The sequence below is a fragment of the Centroberyx affinis genome, unplaced genomic scaffold, assembly GCF_046629955.1.
Source record: "Centroberyx affinis isolate AG114_WGS23_722 - 3 ecotype Tasmania unplaced genomic scaffold, CSIRO-AGI_Caff_v1 ptg000290l_1, whole genome shotgun sequence".
In the NCBI taxonomy this organism is placed as follows: Eukaryota; Metazoa; Chordata; class Actinopteri; order Beryciformes; family Berycidae; genus Centroberyx; species Centroberyx affinis.
The window spans coordinates 1-20,000 of NW_027278969.1; the positions used below are offsets into that span (position 1 = coordinate 1).

General features: G+C 41.4%; 1 protein-coding gene across 1 annotated transcript in view; it reads right to left on the bottom strand.

Moving 5' to 3' along the window:
• Positions 1-228: 228 nt before the first annotated feature.
• The window catches only part of LOC139640726 (laminin subunit alpha-2-like), a gene marked incomplete at its 3' end in the record, with an annotated part of 117,763 nt that continues 97,991 nt past the window's right edge, over positions 229-20,000 (bottom strand). The window contains 15 exon segments of the mRNA XM_071514917.1: positions 229-388; positions 1,793-1,844; positions 1,847-1,925; positions 4,182-4,325; positions 4,459-4,613; positions 5,379-5,384; positions 6,128-6,310; positions 6,811-6,927; positions 7,383-7,485; positions 10,319-10,457; positions 10,708-10,871; positions 11,793-11,909; positions 13,544-13,675; positions 13,749-13,827; positions 16,091-16,253. Of these exon segments, the coding sequence (XP_071371018.1) occupies positions 229-388; positions 1,793-1,844; positions 1,847-1,925; positions 4,182-4,325; positions 4,459-4,613; positions 5,379-5,384; positions 6,128-6,310; positions 6,811-6,927; positions 7,383-7,485; positions 10,319-10,457; positions 10,708-10,871; positions 11,793-11,909; positions 13,544-13,675; positions 13,749-13,827; positions 16,091-16,253 (1,793 nt within the window).

Sequence of the window (20,000 nt, forward strand, 5' to 3'; positions counted from 1 at the left end):
TGGACTATTATAAAGTGGCAACTGATTTTACAATGGTTAGAAAATAGTAAATAAGTGGTTCGTAAAACATAAGTGAACATTACCTGGGCCCTTATTATAAAGCTGCAACTGAGGTTTACAATACTTAGTGATGGGCTAAGTACTTTTATAAGCATTACTTGCTTTCAATTACTGATGTTATAAATTGATTATAAACTGTTACCACAGACAGACCAGACAGACAGGTACCTTGACAGTGCCCAGTATTCCTCCTACAAACAGGTAGGCGTTTTGGTCAACATCCAGGATGGTGAAGGCCGTGGGTGAGTTGGCACTGGCCGGGGTTGGCATCATACCAGCCATGGAACCTTCCAGCGGATACACTGATATGGTACCATTCAACCCATTACTGAAGAAAGAGAGAGAGAGAGAGAGGGTGATAGTGTAAGAATAGAGTGCATAGCTGTTTTGTTTGCCTTTCTGTATCTCTTGGTAGACATTTACAGCTACTGAATGTGTGGAACCAACTGGAATCGGCCTTTATGAACTCTGCGCTAAAGATGAATAAAAACACTTGGTGGCACCACAGCAAAGCGGTGGGACCTGCAAGCTTTATGGTCAGATGAATCTTCTAGCTTGTAATTTGTTTTTACAGCAGAAACGGTGTTTTTATGTCATGTAGGGGTGCGTTTTCAGACTGATGGAGTGCGCCATACCCCTCGGAACAAGCCTCGGGGAAATCTCCGGGACAAAAAAAGCGAGGCCGAGGCGGGACCTCCGCTCGGTGGGAGAGTGCGTCTCGCGTTGTACGATCTGTGCGCAGCAAAAACCTCGGCTTTCACGGAGAAAAAAAATCAGACCGGCTAGATTACACTGTATCAATGTAATGATGTGGCGAGGGCCGACGAGGCTGTAAACTCTTGATTTCCCAGGTGAAGGCGTACATTTTCTACAAGGCATGAATGAAATGACATCCTGAGGTTAGCCAGCTGCTTGCCGGGTCGGTTTACTGTTGCTATTTTGGTTAGATTAGGTTACAGCGAGTGTGATATTGGCCTTTTATGAAATGTCAGATATCGGCCGGTCAGTGTCGTCAACAGAGGTTCCTCCCTGACCACAGCTACAGAAAAACACACTTTTTTTTCTGGTCTTCATTTGAAAACAGTAATGTATCCCAGAGTTTCCCCTACCACTGAATAGGAGTGGTGGGTCATCCTGCCTTAAGAGCTGCTAACACTAAAAGAATTTCATCAGTCTGGTTTTCAGTGGAGAGTTTTAGTGTCCCATGATCTAAATGCCGTGTCAGAGGATTTTCCACCCGGACAAGAAAAAAAATTCTGGGGTCTTTGTAATGTTTTGGCATGAAAATGACCAAATTAGAGTTCAGTATAAGTGTGTAAAATCAATACAGTTGTACAATGAAAAAAAAAAAAAGTATAATAAAATGTATTTAACTTGGCTGGTACTTAGCATAACAAGCTGTCAAATATATTGAACTGGCATTTTTTATTCTAAATTGAAAAAAAAAAAGTGTTTGTGTACATGTGTATGATACCTGCTCTATATGATGCCACTTTCCACCACGGATAGTTAGATTGGTGTGTGTGTGTGTTTGTGCATGCATATGTGTGTGTGTAAATATAACATTTCCGTATGCCTCTAAGCAATGCCAGTATCCATCTTCAACGTAGGCTTGTGATGCATGTTTTTATAAGAAGTGCTACGTCCATATGTGTGAGACAGACAAGAAGCATGTGTGTATATGCGTGTACATGTGTGTGTGTGTGTGTACATGTTTCTTACCGATTCTTACCGATAGGCTTCTATCCTGTGCCAGTTCCCGTCGTGAATGGTGAGGTGCGGTACTCGACTCTCCCTACACCTGAACCCACGTCCCACAGGAAGCTCACCTTGCCCTTACGCATCTCCAAGGCCAGGAAATCAACCTGAGAGACACACAAAGCATATATACTGTATATTATATGTGTGTGTATATCATACACACACACGCATGCAGAAGCACAAACACACACATAAGTTATTACGATGTCTGTTACGTTCTTACTGCCGTTTGAATGGGTTTCATGTACAATTTTGGAACTGTTCTACCTTATTGGTGATGATGTACTATTTTACTGTAGGTGTTTTCAAACAAAATAATCATCTAGGTATGGTTTTAATATATAAAACTGAAGTAAAATGAAGAACTACAGTCAAAGAATTGAATTGGTTAGAGAAAAGAGAACCTTCAGTAGTCATATCAGCTTCTTACTCTCCTCCATGAGTAACCTGACTATACATTTTAATATCTTACCATTTTCAATACTAAGGTAGTTTTAATGGTACTATCAGTGCTCCCTGCTACTTTTTGGCCTGGTCTTCCTGGTTGGATCCGTTCTCTATAGTTTATTCCGCTTCTGTAGTTGCTATAGGTGGATTGGAGATGCATTGCGTTTACACTTTGATGTTAATGTTGCCACATGCGTTTCCAACATAGAAAGCCTCTAGAGGTGGTTTGGCTGATCACATCTTTAATGCATCTTGGGTGCATCTCTGTGTGAATCTGATGCCTTCTGGCACTATCCCAGTACAGTCTGCTCAGCCAGGACGCATGTTGATGCCAGGTGAAAGGAGGACTGGGATTCAAAGAGTACGCAGGCTGAAGTTTTCTCTTTAGTTGTCTCTATAAGTGTTTTTTTCACACTATATTGCTGTATTCTGATTAATGGTCTTATTACTTATGTATGAGCCCAAAAATTAATAAGAGAATTTTGAGCATATGCTCTCATCTGGATGCTGTCTCTGAGGTACACACCACACACACACACACACACACACACACACGCACAGAGCATTATTATTCATATAGTATTATGCACTATTAGAGATTATTAGGGAGTCACATTTTAAGACGCACACACACACACAAATACACACTCACTTATCTTTCTAGTCTCTCCATGGTAATGGCGATTATTCATTAGCACAGATCACAGATCACAGGGCAACATCGTTATTATTCAGCTAGCATTACACACTATTAGGGAAATGTTAGAGGCACACACACACACACACACCACACACAGAGCATTACTATTCATATGGTATCATGCACTATTAGAGAATATTAGTGAGAGTCACATATAAAGACAAAACACACAGACACATCGACACACAGACACACAGACACACTCACACACACTTCCCAGTCAGATGGAGCAAAGCAGTGATTTCTCAGGGGAAATCAGGCCAAAGCAGATAGCAACATAAACTTGCTGTTAATTGCTGCTGCTCGTTAGGACACACACACACACACACACTTGCGTGCGTGCGCGTACACACACACACACAGTGTGTCTGTGCTACCTTAAAGCAGGTGGGTGCGTGTGTTTACAAGTGTATTAGTAGAGTATATGACTATAGACATATTAATTATTCTTGTATTAGGCAAAACACTTTGGGAGTATGTGTAGTGTGTGTGTGTGTGTGTGAGAGAGAGAGAGAGAGAGAGAGAGAGAGAGAGAGAGAGAGAGAGAGAGAGAGAGGAATGCTTGTGTGTGTTTGTGTCTGTGCATTTCTGTGTGTGTGTGTGTGTGCGTGCGCTCAGTTTTGAGCCCAGACACTTTAAGTATGATAAATGCTACACAGTGTACAGCATCCTAAACATCATAATAAATATGATTAATGTTCTAATATGAAACACTGATAAAAAAAAAAATAATAATAATAAAAACTGTCGACAACATTTTCTAGTTTGTCAGCATAGTACCAGAGGCATATATAGACAAAGTTTGACCAGGTTGTTCCAGAGCCATAAAGATGCATCAACTCAGGCTTAATGAGCAATAACATGCAGCCATGCGCAATATATGACATTATTAACATGGAAATGAGTATTGTTTTGTATGAGGACAGGGAATTAGACTAGTAAAACAATTCCTAATGATACCTTTAGGTCTCTACATACATGACAAATCACAACGCATGTTGGTGTGTGTGTGTGTGTGTGTGTGTGTGTGTGTGTGTGTGTGTTTCTGTCAGCCAATGCACATACAGTACAAGTCAATATATGTATACATTAAGCAGACCCTATGTAGGACAGTAGGTGTGTAGAGCCTATCCAGTACATACACAATTAACAGTGTGTGTGTGTGTGTGTGTGTGTGCTTATTTCTACTGTCACTAGAAGTGTGTATACGTACATATTTGGCAGATCCGAGGTAGAAGAGCAGGTTATCGGCTGTGGTGGTCTTGACGTGGAGGATGATGGTGTTGTACCTCCCTTTCCGGATGTCGGGGCGGTAACTACGGAGACAGTCGCCGCCCGACGACACCGACACTTTGATCTGGGAGGAGGAAGGAGAGAGAGAGAGATAAGGTTAGTTTACATATAATATAGTATTAGTAGATTAGATTTAGAGTAGATTTTGCCCACCTTTTTAGGCTGACATAAACGTTTATTATGTATCAGCAACTTACTGAATTAGCTTGTTTCCTAGCTTGGTTGATGAGTTCCTTGATTTGTGAGATGTTCCGCCTCAAATTGTCCTGCAGCTTTTTGATTGGCTGCAGCTTCTCCAACAGCCTATCAGCTTCGTCCTCCAAGTCCTTCACTTTAGCTCCTGCAGCGTGGACTGAGGAGAGAGGGATAAGGGACAGCGGTGATACAGCACTCAGTACAGCAGTTAAACATCAGGCCTATTTATTGCAGCTGATGTAGCTATAAGAGGAAGCGTGTGAAGAGTGCGAAGAGATGCTAAATTATGGCAGGAAAGGACATCGCTGGTATTACTCAGAGAGGAAGGAGGAGGAGAAAGATGGAGAGAGAGAGAGAAGGATGGGACAGCCAGCGAGAGCCGAGCCATTAGTGTAGCTCACTATCCGAAAGGAAGCATTAGACTTTTCGACGCTATAGATTCAAGTGCTCAAGACTAGAGGAAAGAAAGAGAGACAGAGAGGAAGAAAGAAAGAAAGAAAGTTCAGCGCTATACGGAGCCCTCATGCTCTAGCAGAGCAGAACAGAATAGAGGCATCATTAGAAGCAACTATATGGCTATTAAAGGTGGCGATAATAATACTAGTGAAGATAATAGGTGGTGCACCAATACTGTTGTTGAAGTCAGTTATCAGGGCAGGCTGACGGAGTTGGTATTGATGAAGCCCAAAGACACCAAGAACTAACAATAAATACAATGCTGCTTGATGATAGTGAAATGATTTTTTATAATGACTCTGCAGACTATGCTATTTTTGCAGCAAGGCCTAAATAGCAAATGTCAATAAAAGCTCTCAGCATTGGTAAAGACTCAGCATTACTCACACTTGGTCATTACAACATGGTATTGGTGCACCACTTATAATAATAAAAGCTTATGTTGAGGTAAGTGAAATATACATACTGATAGCTGTTGGGGGTGAAAAAAAACAGAGAGACAGAGACAAAATGTCAGGTTTGGGTTGTGATAAAATCATATTTCACTTATTTATGATGCTGTCAGATGATAACTAGGTTTATGGAACTCAGCACATAAAGGACCTATAATTCAAATAAGTAAGAAAGAAAAGCATCCTAATTTGAATATACAACAGCAATGGCTCAATATCCAGTACTAGACATGAACAACATGCAACCATCTATCTTAAGACTAGAAAGAAATGTATTGTAATGAATATAAATAATGGGCTGCATGACATTAAGCTGAACATAAGTTGCAGGAATAACGTCTTGCTTTCACTCGTCCCCAAACTGGGAGTTTCAGAAAATGAGCTCAGAGGGGAGCCAAGTGAAGGCAAGCACATTTAAATAAAGAGTTTCATTACAAGGAAATATCATATTCATTTTGGGACACAAATGTTTGTTGACTCTCATTATAGTCACGGGTGTGTTGGAAAAAGGTTTCGGGAGTGAAATAACAGTTCTTGCTGTTCTTTCTACTGTTTTCCATTTGATTCGCCAATAGAAAAAGGCCTGATGGTTTTTAGTAATAGTAACTATAAAAGCTATACTATAAAAAGCAATACTGACTTTCTATTAGAATGGGCCAAATCGAGAAATTTTACTGCTGTCTTTATCGTGAGAACCGCCAGTTGAAAGTGTTCTCACTGATACTGTACTACGGTGCAGCTGGCCAAAAGTGGAGGTCTTTACTGTTTTTCTCGGGGTCCTGGATCATCTGATTGGCTGCGTTGACGGTGTCCTCCAGGTCGCTGTAGTTCCTCTGCAGGCCGCGGAGCCGCAGGTTCAGATCCCCCAGGCGCTCCAGGACGTCTATGGCCGTGGCGTTCGCATCGGCCGCTACGGCCTTGGTGGCTGCTAGCTTCGCTGCTGTGTCTGTCAGGGAACGCAAGACAGATACAAATACACACACACACACAGATGAAATGTATTATATTTATATACATGGATCTGTGGCTGTAGCATTGGCTATCGGTCCTAACCAAGTCTCTAATCGGGATTTCCCCTCCCAAGTTCGGGATGTAAAATCTGGTGGAATTCAGCCTGATAATCCTCTAATGTGACCCCAGCCTTAATTTATCTGCAGGGATTTGAACAAGAATTGAACAAGTTGTGTTCACCCTTGGGACTTATGATATGTGTGTGGTGATTACTAACTCGATCGTGCATTCTCCTTCCACTTCGGTTCAACAACCTCACTACCACTGCAGTGTATTTCTGTGTGTGTTTCTGCGTGTCTGTGAATATTGACATGTGTCAAGCTGAGTTTACCAGAGCAGCTGACCTCTCTCGACGCAGTGCTACACTGATATTGATCCACACGCTCTCTCTCTCTCACACACACAAACACAGACAGTGTATTCCTGCAGTCTTACCATTGGGGATAGCGTTGAGCGTTGCCATGGTTGCGTTGACAGCTTTGAGCAGGTCTTTGTTTTTGTCTCTGGCTGCTTTAACTCTTCCCTTCAACCCGGCCACACTGGCTGCGTTCTCTACACACACACACACACACACAAAAACGCACACACACGCACACACACACACACACAGAGATAACAGTGATGGTTTGAGTTGAAGCCAAGGCCGCCTACTAATAAAAACAGTTCTCAAAAAAAGGTAGAGTGACAGCAATACAGAGCGAGAGAGAGAGAGAGAGAGAGAGAGAGAGATGAAGAGTGACAGTAACAATGGCAGAACTGAAAAAATACTCATGCTAATTATTATTGTAATCAATTCATTAACTACACAATTATTATTTAAACCACAATTAGAAGCCCAATGATTTCTCTGTATTGTTTTAAATGCAATACATTAACACTTAACTATTTTTTACATATTATTTTCGTTATCTTTACATACATTATTGTATAGTTTAGTTATTGTATAGTCTTGCATTATGGAACTCTCACAGGAGAAAGTCACACACACACACACACACACACAGTACCTTTGACATCATTCTGAAGTTGTTTAGCTTGGTTCAACAGTTTGTTACTCTTTTGGAGGGAACCTTTGGCTGCCTCCTTAACTGGGACCTCTGGACCTGAAGCCTACACACACACACACACACACACACACGACAGAAGAAAAGATGTGACTCCACACACCCACTCTGAGACATTTCTCCAGAATAATCTGCATCCCATCACAGATATTGAACAATGTCTTCCAACACACACAAAAACAAAAAAGTGAATAAATGAAAATAAAACAAGCCAAAACATTTCATAAGAGCATGGGTCGGCACAACAATACACACACACACACACACACACACACACACACACACACACACACACACACACACAGCTGTACAGTGGGTGCAGTAATCTGCATACCTTATTGTAAGATCAAAGCACAACTACTTTACATTACCGACTACATTAAATGATATTCTAAGAAAGGTGTTCAATTGACTTAAATACACCTCCAACCCTTGTTCCTTTCTTCTTTCTTTCTTTTCTCTGCCTCCATCCAACTCTCTTTTTACCCCTTTCTTATTTCTGCCCTTCACCCCTTCATGGCCAGAGGGAATGAAACCAGAGAGAGAGAGAGAGAGAGAGAGAGAGAAAAAAGAAAAACAGATGGCAAAAGAAAAGAAAAATGAGGGAGGGGGTCTCAGTGAAAAGAAGAAGAAAGAAAATAAATAAATAAAACAGGGAAGGTAGAAAAGCATGAGAATGAACAGAAAAAAATAGGAAAGGAAGAGGAAAGGAAAGGAGACATAGGAAAGGAAAGGGGAAGGAAAGGAAAGGAAAAGGAAAGGAGATGGAGGAAAAGAAAAGGAAAGGAAAGGAAAGGACAGGAGAATGAAAAAAGAATGAAATGAGGAGAGGAACAGGGAGGGCAGAGGAGGAAGGAAGAGAAAAGCGAATAAATTAAGAAAAGAAGACGAGAGAGGAAGGAAAGAGGAGACTTCAGGTGTGTGTGGTCATGATAATGAACGAGAGAGAGAGAGAGAGAGAGCGAGAGAGAGAGAGAGAGAGCGAGAGAGGGAGAGAGGAGAAGAAAGGAAGGAAAGAGAGGGACAGAGGAGTGCTTTGATCTCTCAGCCATGACTAATAGAGAGTGAGAGCTTACATTACTGTTACCGCATGCAGGACACACACACACACACACACACACACACACACACGCTACCTCTTGTGCTGAAAGTACACTTTCATGACCGAGTATCTGTATCACAAGTATGCTCTCTCTCTCTCTCTCTCTCTCTCTCTCTCTCTCTCTCACACACACAGAGGTAGCATTCTAGCTATGCAGATACGGTCATAACAGTGTACTTTTAGCATATACAAGAGGTGTGTGTGTGTGTGTGTGTTTTTTCCTTTTCTTGTCTCTTCACTGTCACAACATGAGAAAAAAATCAATAAAATCCTTGAGAAGAGTTAACTAATGACATCATCAATAAGCACAGTCTCCAGTGGGATTATGGAGACTTGGTTACTGCTGATGATTCTCAGCTGTAAATCATACCACCAGTGATCACAGTAAACAGCGTCAAATATGATGTTATTAATAACGTTATGTTGTTACATATAACATTTGCAAGTTATTTTGCCAAAGGGGATCGCTATCCTAGAGAGTGTCTTTTTCCCAGTATTCCCAGCATATTTTAGCACTCTGAGATGTAAGGGTGAAAAACCGAAATTGCCAATTTGACACAGTTCCTAACTGGGAACCCTTTTTACCAGCCAGTTAGATTTTGCTCCAGTCTCTACATAGATTCTGGACTCAACCAATCAGGGTTAGAGAGGTGGAGCCAGCCAATTGGAGCAGTAACAGAATGAGCAACTGCTCTGACTGCCAAGACCCCAAAACATTTAATATTACACATATTGTATTTCAGGTGTAAGTAAAATTGCCAGGAGCATTACCTCTGGCTTGTAGAAGGCAACAGTGTGATTTTGCTTTTGGGTCTAGTTCTTTTAAATTATTACATTATATAAATAATTGTTGATCTTCTCCACCCTTCTCCACCCAGAGACTTACAGTCTAATTTTACTCTCTGTCTCTGGTACTTCTATCTCCTTGTTCTGTAAGTTTCTACCAGGTTGTCTCTGGTACCTCTATCTCCTTGTTGATGTTGTCAGAGAACACCTGAAATACAATATTTGTAATATTAAATGTTAAACAAAATTTGTTACTCTCTCATTCTCTCTCTCTCTCAAAGTGTGGTAGAGGTCAACCTCAAACTCAGATTTCAGCAGTGAGTGTTGCTCAGCAGTATTTCACTCACAGCAGTAAGTGAAATCAGCAGGTTGAAAACGCCCACAGGAACAGCAGGCCTCAAACGCATCACAGATACAGGGAACATCAGTAACCTCTCATCAGGACATTTCCACATCTATAAAGAATACTGGCCAACAAATTGAGTTTCCTATTTCCTATTGATCCCATTAAGTGTAGGGTGGAGACTGGTCACTTTGTCACATTATTTATTTAATTGATAATAAAGTTATACCATAAAGTTATACCAAATGCAAATATCTAATTTTCAGATACCTAGACAGGTCAGACTGTATTAGTGAACATTTACTGCTGCTTACAATGCTGCAATAGAAAATGCATTGGAAAAGATGGAAAAGGAGACTAACAGAGCCCAGGATGATTTTCTGGAGGTGAGGCACACATTGTTCTACTGAACTGATAACATGGCTGAAATAATGGAATACTTTATTAATCCCTGTAGGAAAATGTTCTTTTGTTTGCTGGCCAACCAAGGGGCTTGAACCCAGGTCATCTGGTTAAAACATGGTCTCTCTACTCCGTGCAACACCCATGTAGAGATCAAAGACAGCCACCAAAATCACCGAGCAGCTTCAGACTCCACATAAATGTAAGTGGATATGTGTGTGTGTGTGTGTGTGCGTATCCTCTCACCAGTGCCAGTGCCTCGGTAGCTCTCTGTTTGGCTGCCTTCGCCTCTTTCTCTGCCGCGTCGACATTCGCTTTTATGTTACTGTAGGCCTTGAAGGCAGCTGTCGCATTGAAGGAGAGATTCTTAGCTTCAGCCAAAATACTGAGAGGAGAGGAGAGGAGAGATCAAGAGGAGAGCGAGAAATGAAGAGGAGGGGTATGCGTTTTCAAATCATTTGTCATTTCTCTTTCTATGCCTGTATACACATTTTGTTAAGCAATTAAAAACTGAATCAATGGAGGTTTAAAAAAAAGTTACAGAGGCCTCCTGTACCATCATACGTCTTTGTTCTGAACTTGTCGGGAGTTAAGTACAGTTGGGGTTTAAGTAGTGTTAAGGTGTGTGTGTCTACCCGTCCAGGATGCCAGCGGATTCGTTCAGCTGCTGGGCGTGTTTCTCGGCGTCGAGCACGTGATTGGCCAGGCTGCCGTCACTCAGACCGTCGGTGAGGCGGCTGACTTTGAAGTCCAGCTGGTCGTGGAGAGGACCCAACTCTCTCTCCATCTCCTCCAAGTCCTACAGACAGAGAGAGGAGAGGAAATAGACGCTTCACTCACTTATATTGAGACCTGTGATTTGACCTCAAATTGATTGATATACTCTATATTCTATATATTCCATTCTATATTCTAAGGAACCAGAAAGTTTTAAGTCACTCTTTTACAAGCTTATGGATGTTTTCTAGTACCTCTCCTCCTTGTTGAAGCTGGGACTTGGCCTCAGGCAGAAGGACCAAGAATAGAATGAAGTTCTAAAGAAGGTTATAGGGAGGTCTTCGAAGTTTCTACCAGGTTGTCTCTGGTACTTCTATCTCCTTGTTCTGTAAGTTTCTACCTCTCTGGTACCTCTATCTCCTTGTTCTGTATGTTTCTACCTCTCTGGTACCTCTATCTCCTTGTTCTGTAAGTTTCTACCTCTCTGGTACCTCTATCTCCTTGTTCTGTTAAGTTTCAACCAGGTTGTCTCTGGTACTTCTATCTCCTTGTTCTGTAAGTTTCTACCAGGTTGTCTCTGGTACTTCTATCTCTTTGTTCTGTATGTTTCTACCAGGTTGTCTCTGGTACTTCTATCTCTTTGTTCTGTATGTTTCTACCAGGTTGTCTCTGGTACTTCTATCTCTTTGTTCTGTATGTTTCTACCAGGTTGTCTCTGGTACTTCTATCTCTTTGTTCTGTATGTTTCTACCAGGTTGTCTCTGGTACTCCTATCTCCTTGTTCTGTAAGTTTCTACCAGGTTGTCTCTGGTACCTCTATCTCCTTGTTCTGTAAGTTTCAACCAGGTTGTCTCTAGTACTTCTATCTCCTTGTTCTGTTCTGTATGTTTCTACCAGGTTGTCTCTGGTACTTCTATCTCCTTGTTCTGTAAGATTCTACCAGGTTGTCTCTGGTACTTCTATCTCCTTGTTCTGTACGTTTCTACCAGGTTGTCTCTGGTACCTCTATCTCCTTGTTGATGTTGTCAGAGAACTGGTTAGCTTCAGCCAGTAGACGTTCTCCTTCTCCAAGGACTTCCTGGGCTCCTTGTTTGACTCCGCTCACTGCAGAACGCTTCCTCTGTAAAACAACAATGCGGGGTCAGTAGCTATGTTTCCATCCAACTGTCAAGTGAATTTTGAGCAAGCTTTTCCATCAGCTGGGTTGAAGCGACTAAATAGGATTCCTGAATGAAGAACATCGAAAATGACACATCCGCAAGAAAATGGAAAGCACTTTTCAAGAACTGATTAATGTTGGCCAAGTTGTTGTCAGATAATGTTATATTTCATGACGTCCCAAAATGAAAAAGACATGCATTAGACAATATTCCAGTGCTCCAACTAATGCCATACAACCATGATGGCTGCCTTTAACATGGGGTTAACAGTGCCACAATTGTTCTGGGAGGATGAGGTGGACAGATATTTTATAAACAACATTTCAGAATGTCCACAGATGCTTTTCAACTGTTTTGCAATGAGATTTAACCATTTGTTGGGCCGGTCACGCCAATCCTATGTCAGTGAATCTCCATTCAGGCTTTCTAATTCAATACATCATAATACATAAATCCTTGGATGGAGACCAAGCAGTGTGACAGAGAGAGAGTGTGAGTCTCTGTGTGTATGTGTGTGTAGCAGTGGTGGCGATCAATTCGCTCAAGTCAAATGTAAACTGAAACTTTTCCCATAAGAATGTCAGAGAAATCTTCTTTACAGACGGGTTATAAGAACCTTTTCATGGCAAAAAAGATTTCCAGGTTTCAAAAAAATAAAAACACACTTAGTGCTTTGATTAAATAGCAGAAAAGTCAATTGTGTGTATTCCACTGTTAACTGCATAATGCTTTCTCTGTAGAACAAAAAACCGCAGGGTCAGGGAGAAAGACAAAGACGGATATAAAGAAAGGAGGAGATGGAGAGAGTGTATGTGTGTGTGCTCACTGCAGAACACTTCCTCTAGGACATGTATAATAATCTTTGCGATGAATGCTTGTTGTTTTGCTCAGTTAGGAATTTGTGCTGCCTCCGAGCTTCCCTTGATGATGAATCACACTCAAAAGGATGAAAAGGGAAAATAAGAATAATTGGTGTCTGAGATGAATAGACGGTAAGATGCTCCACTCTTTGGGATTTAATGAAGCAGAGCAGAAAAGACTAAAGAGAGACCGTTTTGGTTTTAGGAGGCTGGAGGCAAAAAGGTTGAATACCAGTGCTGGGATTCTTACTCAAAAAAAGTAATCCATTACTCATTACTTCAAAAGTGTTGATGTTCAATTCAATAAAATCAAGTAGTGTACATTTTTCCACCCAGAGAAGTCAACTTTTCTTCCATTTGTCATCTGAGCTAGCTCAAGTGTGAGAGGATGACAACTAATTATAATGAAAACGAATATGGGGACAGGGGTGGGATATAGTTTTATGGTAATTCGACTTCAATCTGATATTTAAAAACAAAAATAATGGCTTATCTTTTGATTGGTAATGTGATAGTAATAATCTAACATTATGACTGAAATTGAAATGATAAATCATTGAAATAGTAATTCATTTCACTACTTGCTACGGGGAAAAGAAATTGCAATATTATCACCAAACTCTGATGACAAGTGCAGGCAAATATTTAGCACTCGGTGAGAGTGTGTATTTGAGCAAGTACGCACACGGTTTTATGGTGTGTGTGTGTGTGTGTGTGTGTGTGTGTATCTCTACCTCCAGGGCGGTGAGGTTAGCCTGGTTTTGCGCGGCCAGTATCCCAGCCTCCCTCGTCTTTCCCTGGGCAGAGTGAACTAGATCCTGGGCCTCCTGGAGCTTCGCCTCATGGTCCGACAGCTTCCCTGTTACCTGGGGAAGAGCATTATTTTACAATAGAACAGAATAGAATAGAACATTATTTTAGCTGAATTTGTTGTATTACCTCTGCCTTCAGGTCCTCTGTGGCCTGATGGGGGTCACCAAACAACCGCTTCACTTTCTGATACAACTCCTCTGCTAGACTGAAGGGAGGAGGAGAAATGAGAGGAGGATATTTAGGATTACAGTTTGGCCATTTAGCTTAGTTTCATTCAGTAGAATAAGTCAATATACAGTGTGAATGTAGCAATCCCAGCTGCTTAGTGCAAGGGAACAAGTGCAGAACCGCTTAGTGCAAGGGAACAAGTGCAGAAGAGAGGGGAAGAGAAGAGAAGAGAAGAGAAGAGAAGAGAAGAGAAGAGAAGAGAAGAGAAGAGAAGAGAAGAGAAGAGAAGAGAAGAGAAGAGAAGAGAAGAGAAGAGAAGAGAAGGGTAGACGAAAATCACCTTAAAAGAGGGGAGGAGTAAACAGGAGAGGAGAGGAGGAGAAGAGAGGAGAGGAGAGGGAGGAAAGGAGAGGAGAGGAGAGGAGAGGAGAGGAGGGGAGAGGAGAGGAGAGGAGAGGAGGAGGAGAACAGTTATTGTAATGCTTGACAGAGCCTCTGCTAGTCTGAAGACAATAATCACTCTATAAGACTGAATGTTGAAATGTTGGAATGAAATTGCCGATTTTCTTCTATTGACCCCTGAGGCAAAGTTAGATTAAACTGTAGCAGTGTAAAACATTTCAAATATCATCAGACTAATGTGTGTGTGTGTGTGTGTTTGCGTGTGTGTTTGCATGTGTGTCTGTGTGTGTAACAGGGTGGGTGGGTAGAGGAGCGTGTGTGTATGTTAATGTACACTGCAGCAGTGCATGCTGTATTAGCAGCAGCACACATTGGCAAAGAACCAGATACTAAGGACGACTAAAACCTACAGACATGGGCTCTGTCGGTGTGTGTGTGTGTGTGTGTGTGTGTGTGTGTGTTTGATGTTAAAGTGTCCATTTTCCATCCTTGCTAGTATGCATTCAGTTCAATGCAGCTGGAGATGGGTAACTGAAAGCATCAGATACTGAGAGCTGACAATACAACTAAACTGAAAAAATAATAAAAATCAAGCTCTGATAAAGGGGCATTTCACCAATCATCCATTTCATTAATTTTATTCTTACCTTGAGTGTAGTTGATTCCCCCATCAAGATTTCCACTGCGGCCTTTAAGTTCATTGCAAATTTGTTCATAACACTTTGCTTTGATTTGAATTCCCATAAAACCTAAATCGCTCTCCAAGTATTTAAAAGAGTTTAATAACCATATGTTTACCATAGCATCCCTTAATGAGGCTTATTTTTCACCTTCAGCCTTAATTAAGACAACAAGGATCTAGTGTCCTCCGGTTGACATCACTCGGAGGACTGTTTCCCACAGTTTTGGGGATATGTGCGAGGTAATGATTGGATTAGATGAAACTTTAATGATCCCCGTGGGGAACGGGCGAAGAAGAAAATCGAATATAAATAAGAATAGAGCCAATGGGAGGGGGCGTTAAGCATAACACAACCGGCTATATGAATGAATAGTGGAAATCACAGTATGCATGCAGGGTGTGCAGGATAACAGCTAGAGAGTATACTGAGGCAAAAATGAAGAAATATAGAAAATATAAAATGTACAGTATGAAACTATATCAGCTTTGTTTATTTTGCTGAAATGCCCCTTTAACATTGGTTGATGTGTGTGTGTTCTTCTCCAGCTGAATTCTCCCCTCAGGGTTTAGTCAAATAATCAACCGCAGACGGACAGACAAGTCATTCAGTGGCGGCGGCAATTTCTCTCTGTCTTTCTTTCCTCTCTCTCTCTCTCTCTGTCCATCTCTCGCTCCTTCTCTGCCTCGTTGAATTTCTTTCTCGCTGCCTTTTCTTCTTTCTTTCTGTCCCTCTCTCTCTCTCTCTCTCTCTCTCTCTCTCCCCCCCACGGCGCTAGTTTTAATTAACTCATCGACCTCGTCAACATTTACTGCTGAAAGAGACAGGCAGAGAGAGAGAGAGAGAGAGAGAGAGAGAGGGAGGGGAAAGAAAGGAAGGATGGAGAAAGATAACAAATTCCATCAAACGCCTTGAGAGAGAGAGAGCGAGAGACTTTGTTAAAACATTAGCAGAGAGTAATGGCTTTAGGATATGTAGCAATCAACTGTCTGTTCGGTGGAAGCTGTTTATTCCTAATGTCTTTGGTGACAACAGAAACACCTTAGAGGAAGAGAGACGGAGAGAAAGAAAGAGAGAAAGACGGAGAGAGAAAGAGAGAAAGAAAGAAAGTCTGCGTCTTCAGTTTTCTCCGAATCAGTTTTTTTTCACTATGCGAGGGAGAAAGATGCAAGATGTGTGTATGTGTATGTGTGTGTGTGTGTGTGTGTGTGTGCATACTCCATCTCCTCCTCTGCGAAGCCCTTCTTCCCTCCCAGCTGTCGTTTTCTCATCTCGGCTAGCATGGTCTGGATCTCCTCCTTCATCTCCTTCAGGCTTTTCTCCGGAGCTCCGTCTCTCCGAGAGAGAGTCTGGTTCAAGTCGGCAGCCTTGGACTGCAGGTCTGGACACACAGACAGACACACAGACAGACAGGTTAGATCAAACTACAGGTTGGGTGGTAAGGCGTTACATTAACAATTGACTTTAATTGACTTTGACTGGGGGGTTCTAACCTCCCCAGACAATCACAACAAAAGGTTTGAACGCTCCTGGGTTTGAATCCACTACACCAAACCAGGCAGGTCAGCATAAGTGAGTCCAAATTTGATCTTGTAGTATTTATCGCTATAAGGGAGAGCAAAGATCAAGCAAAAAAAACCAGAAATCTATTTGGAAGCCATATTGAAAAAGACATCTTAGAGGAGAATTCAGGACCAATGTTCCCTCTAAGCTGATAGTTTGGTGATCTACATCTGATAAATTATCACACTGACCGAATAATAATATCTTGTCAGTCATCAGTCGTTTTCACTTTGTCCCTAGAAGTTTAGTTGATATAAGCGGGTTTGGAAGCTTTGGTAGTAATGATATCAGATGCAGGGAGTTGTCTCTCTAACTCACAGCAGGATGCCATATACAGATAAATACACATACAGAAATACACGTATATACAGTATATACGCAAAGATAGACATATATGCATATTATAAACACATAGACATACATACACATATACCTAGATACACACATATACAGTACATAAGCATAGCCTTGATGGACATTCTGGCTGTACGCTACTGTCATGTCTCATCGCTTTATGGCTCAAAGAGAGAGAGAAAATCACACACTGTTTGATCTGCACTCATTTAGACACACACACACACACACACGCTGTCAGCCAGAAACACACACACACACACACACACACACACACACACACACGCATGATCTGTTTTAACACCATTCAAAGCCAGTTATTTTGGCAGACTTCATGTTTGCCCTGCTTTTATCAAATTAAAGGCAGCGAAATCTCAAACCAATCAACGATGAAACTGCACTAAAATGCTGCAAGGCTCATTTGAATAATACTCGCACATACTGCTGGAACTTAATGAGGGGTGTGTGTGTGTGTGTGTGTCTGAGTGTGTGTGTGTGTGTGTAAGAGCAGGAGAGAGGAGGCGAGAGCATGTCGCGTATGTTTGTGTGTGTCTATATGTTACGCTGGCTGTGTGTGTGTGTGTGTGCATGCTGCATGTGTGTGGCGATGCTGCATTTCTCTCTCATTTGAAATGTACACATGATATGATTAGAGCAAGTTGAAACTTAAATGATGTGTGTGTGTGTGTGTGTGTGTGTATGTAAGTGTGTGTGTGTGTGTGGGTGTGTGCACGTGGGTGGGCGGGCCTGTGTGTGTGTTTGTGGCAATGCAGAATTTCCTCTCATTTGAAATGTAAACATGATGTGATTAGAGGAAGACAGAACTAAAACCATCATGCTAATGAACAGCTGTGTGTGTAGGGGTATGTGTGTGCGTGTGCGTGTGCATTCTCATGTGTGTATGCATCTGTGTGAGTGTCTGTGAGTCTATATATGTGTGTGTGTGTGTGTGTGTGTGTGTGTGTGTGTGTGTATGTATGTGTGTGTCAAAGCTGTATAATTACATAGCGGGATTTAAAAGCCAATTAAACACTTAAAACGTGGATGGAATCATATTATGGTATCTGGTAAACACACACACATACACAGACACACACACACACTGTGTGTGTGTACAGTATTTTCTTGCCTTATTATGAGAGTGTATTTGTGTGCGTGCGTGTGTGCGTGCGTGTGTGTGTGTGTGTGTGTGTTTGTGATAGCCACTAATTAAGTCTCTAATTGCTACTCTCAATCATCCAGTGAGCCACAACTCTCTCTCTCTCTCTCTCTCACTCTCTCTCTCTCTCTCTATTTCTCTTTCTCTCTCTCTCTTGCACACACACAGACACACACATACACACACACATAATCACACAGTGATTAGGCAGAGAGCCAGACAGCTAGGAGCAACAACAAGGAGGGGACAGTTTCATCACAGCCAGTCAGAATGTGTTGGTTTGGTAACTCGGTGACTTTCTTTTCATCCCAATACCATACATGCCATACATATTTCATGCTGGTAATCAAAATAATTGTAATTATTCTAACTTGGCAGGTTTACAGAGAACACATTTGTTTTCACAGCATCGACCTGGGGGAGGGAGAGTTACACGTCATCGACTGCACCCCCCACCCAGATTTACCCTGACAGTCCTGGGACCTTCTGATCACAAGCCCACTGCTATAACATTTAAGCTACTGTCTTAATTGTCCCCACATTACTTATAAAAACATAAGTAACCTGATGGTAGTAATTTCAGATAAAACTAGTCTGATGATAGGAATGACCAGCATTGGGCTTGTTACTCATGACTTGTAACGTGATATTCACATAGTGTATACAACTAGGTATCAAGCACTTCTAGGTTCCTTCTGGGCCCTTACTATTTTCCATTTATATGCTACCATTTGGTCATATTATTAAAAAACACAATATCAGTTACCATTTCTATGCCAATGACACACAATTATATCTCTCCTTTGACACTAATGACACCAATCAATTAAACAACCCCCACATGTGCATTGCAGATATCAATAACTGGATGGCATCAAATTTTCTTCAGTTTCTTCAGAAAAATCCGAGATCATTATCATATGGTCCAGACTAATCACAGAATGACATTTCCTCCCATCTTGGTCCCCTCTCATCTAACATTACTAACTCTTGTAGAAACCTCGGTATCATCTTTGATAACCATCTCAATTTCGACCAGCATATTAATTCTGTTGTCAAATCATGTTTTTTTCCAACTTTGAAAAATTTCAAAAATTAGGTCATTCTTATCTGCCATCATCTCATCTGCATTCATCTCATCCCGGTTAGATTACTGCAATGCACTCTTCTCCTGCCTCACACGACAAAACCTCATTAAACTTCAGCTGATTCAAAATGCCGCAGCCAGACTCATAGCCAGGTCGAACTAGAGAGAACACATCTCACCGGTTTTAAAATCTCTTCATTGGCTCCCACTATTCCGGTTAGCTCCAGAATATATAGCTGACCTCCTGAACTCCTACAAGCCCAACTGCAACCTGAGATCCTCTGATAGGTCATTCCTGGCCATTCCACGGTCTAACCTTAAAACTAAAGGTGATCGGGCCTTTTCTGTTCGGGCCCCTCAGTTATGGAATGACCTGCCGGAGGAGATCCGGGAAGCTAACACATTGTCTTCTTTTAAGTCACTTCTAAAAACTCACTATTTTAGACTTGCTTTTTACTGATTTTACTGTCTGTTGTTTGATTCTACTGTTTGTTTTATTATCTTTTGTTGTATTTTATCATAATAATTTTATTTACTGTTTGCCCATTGCCTTTTTTCTAATTGTATGTAAAGTGCTTTGTAACTTGTTTTGAAAAGCGCTATATAAATAAAGGTATTATTATTATTATTCTCATCACTAATTTAAAGGATAAGGCTGGTGTTTTTTAATGCATTGCTTACCGTCAACAAATCCTATGAAAATAACAAAATCAGCAATGTGTTTGCTCAACTCCCGTTACTTTCTGACTTCCCACGTACCGTTTTTAGCCTTCAACCCGGAAGTCATTGGCTCCAACTGTAAGTTAAAAACCTTGAAATACAGCTCACAAAGACATAGTTTACATTTGAAAAATCGCTATCTGTTACCACGAAAAGTCAGGCTGTTGTAGTTATTACCAAATCAAATTCAAATGGGATCAAATTCTTCATTACGCCGGGGACTATTTTCGGTGCTACGGAACTAC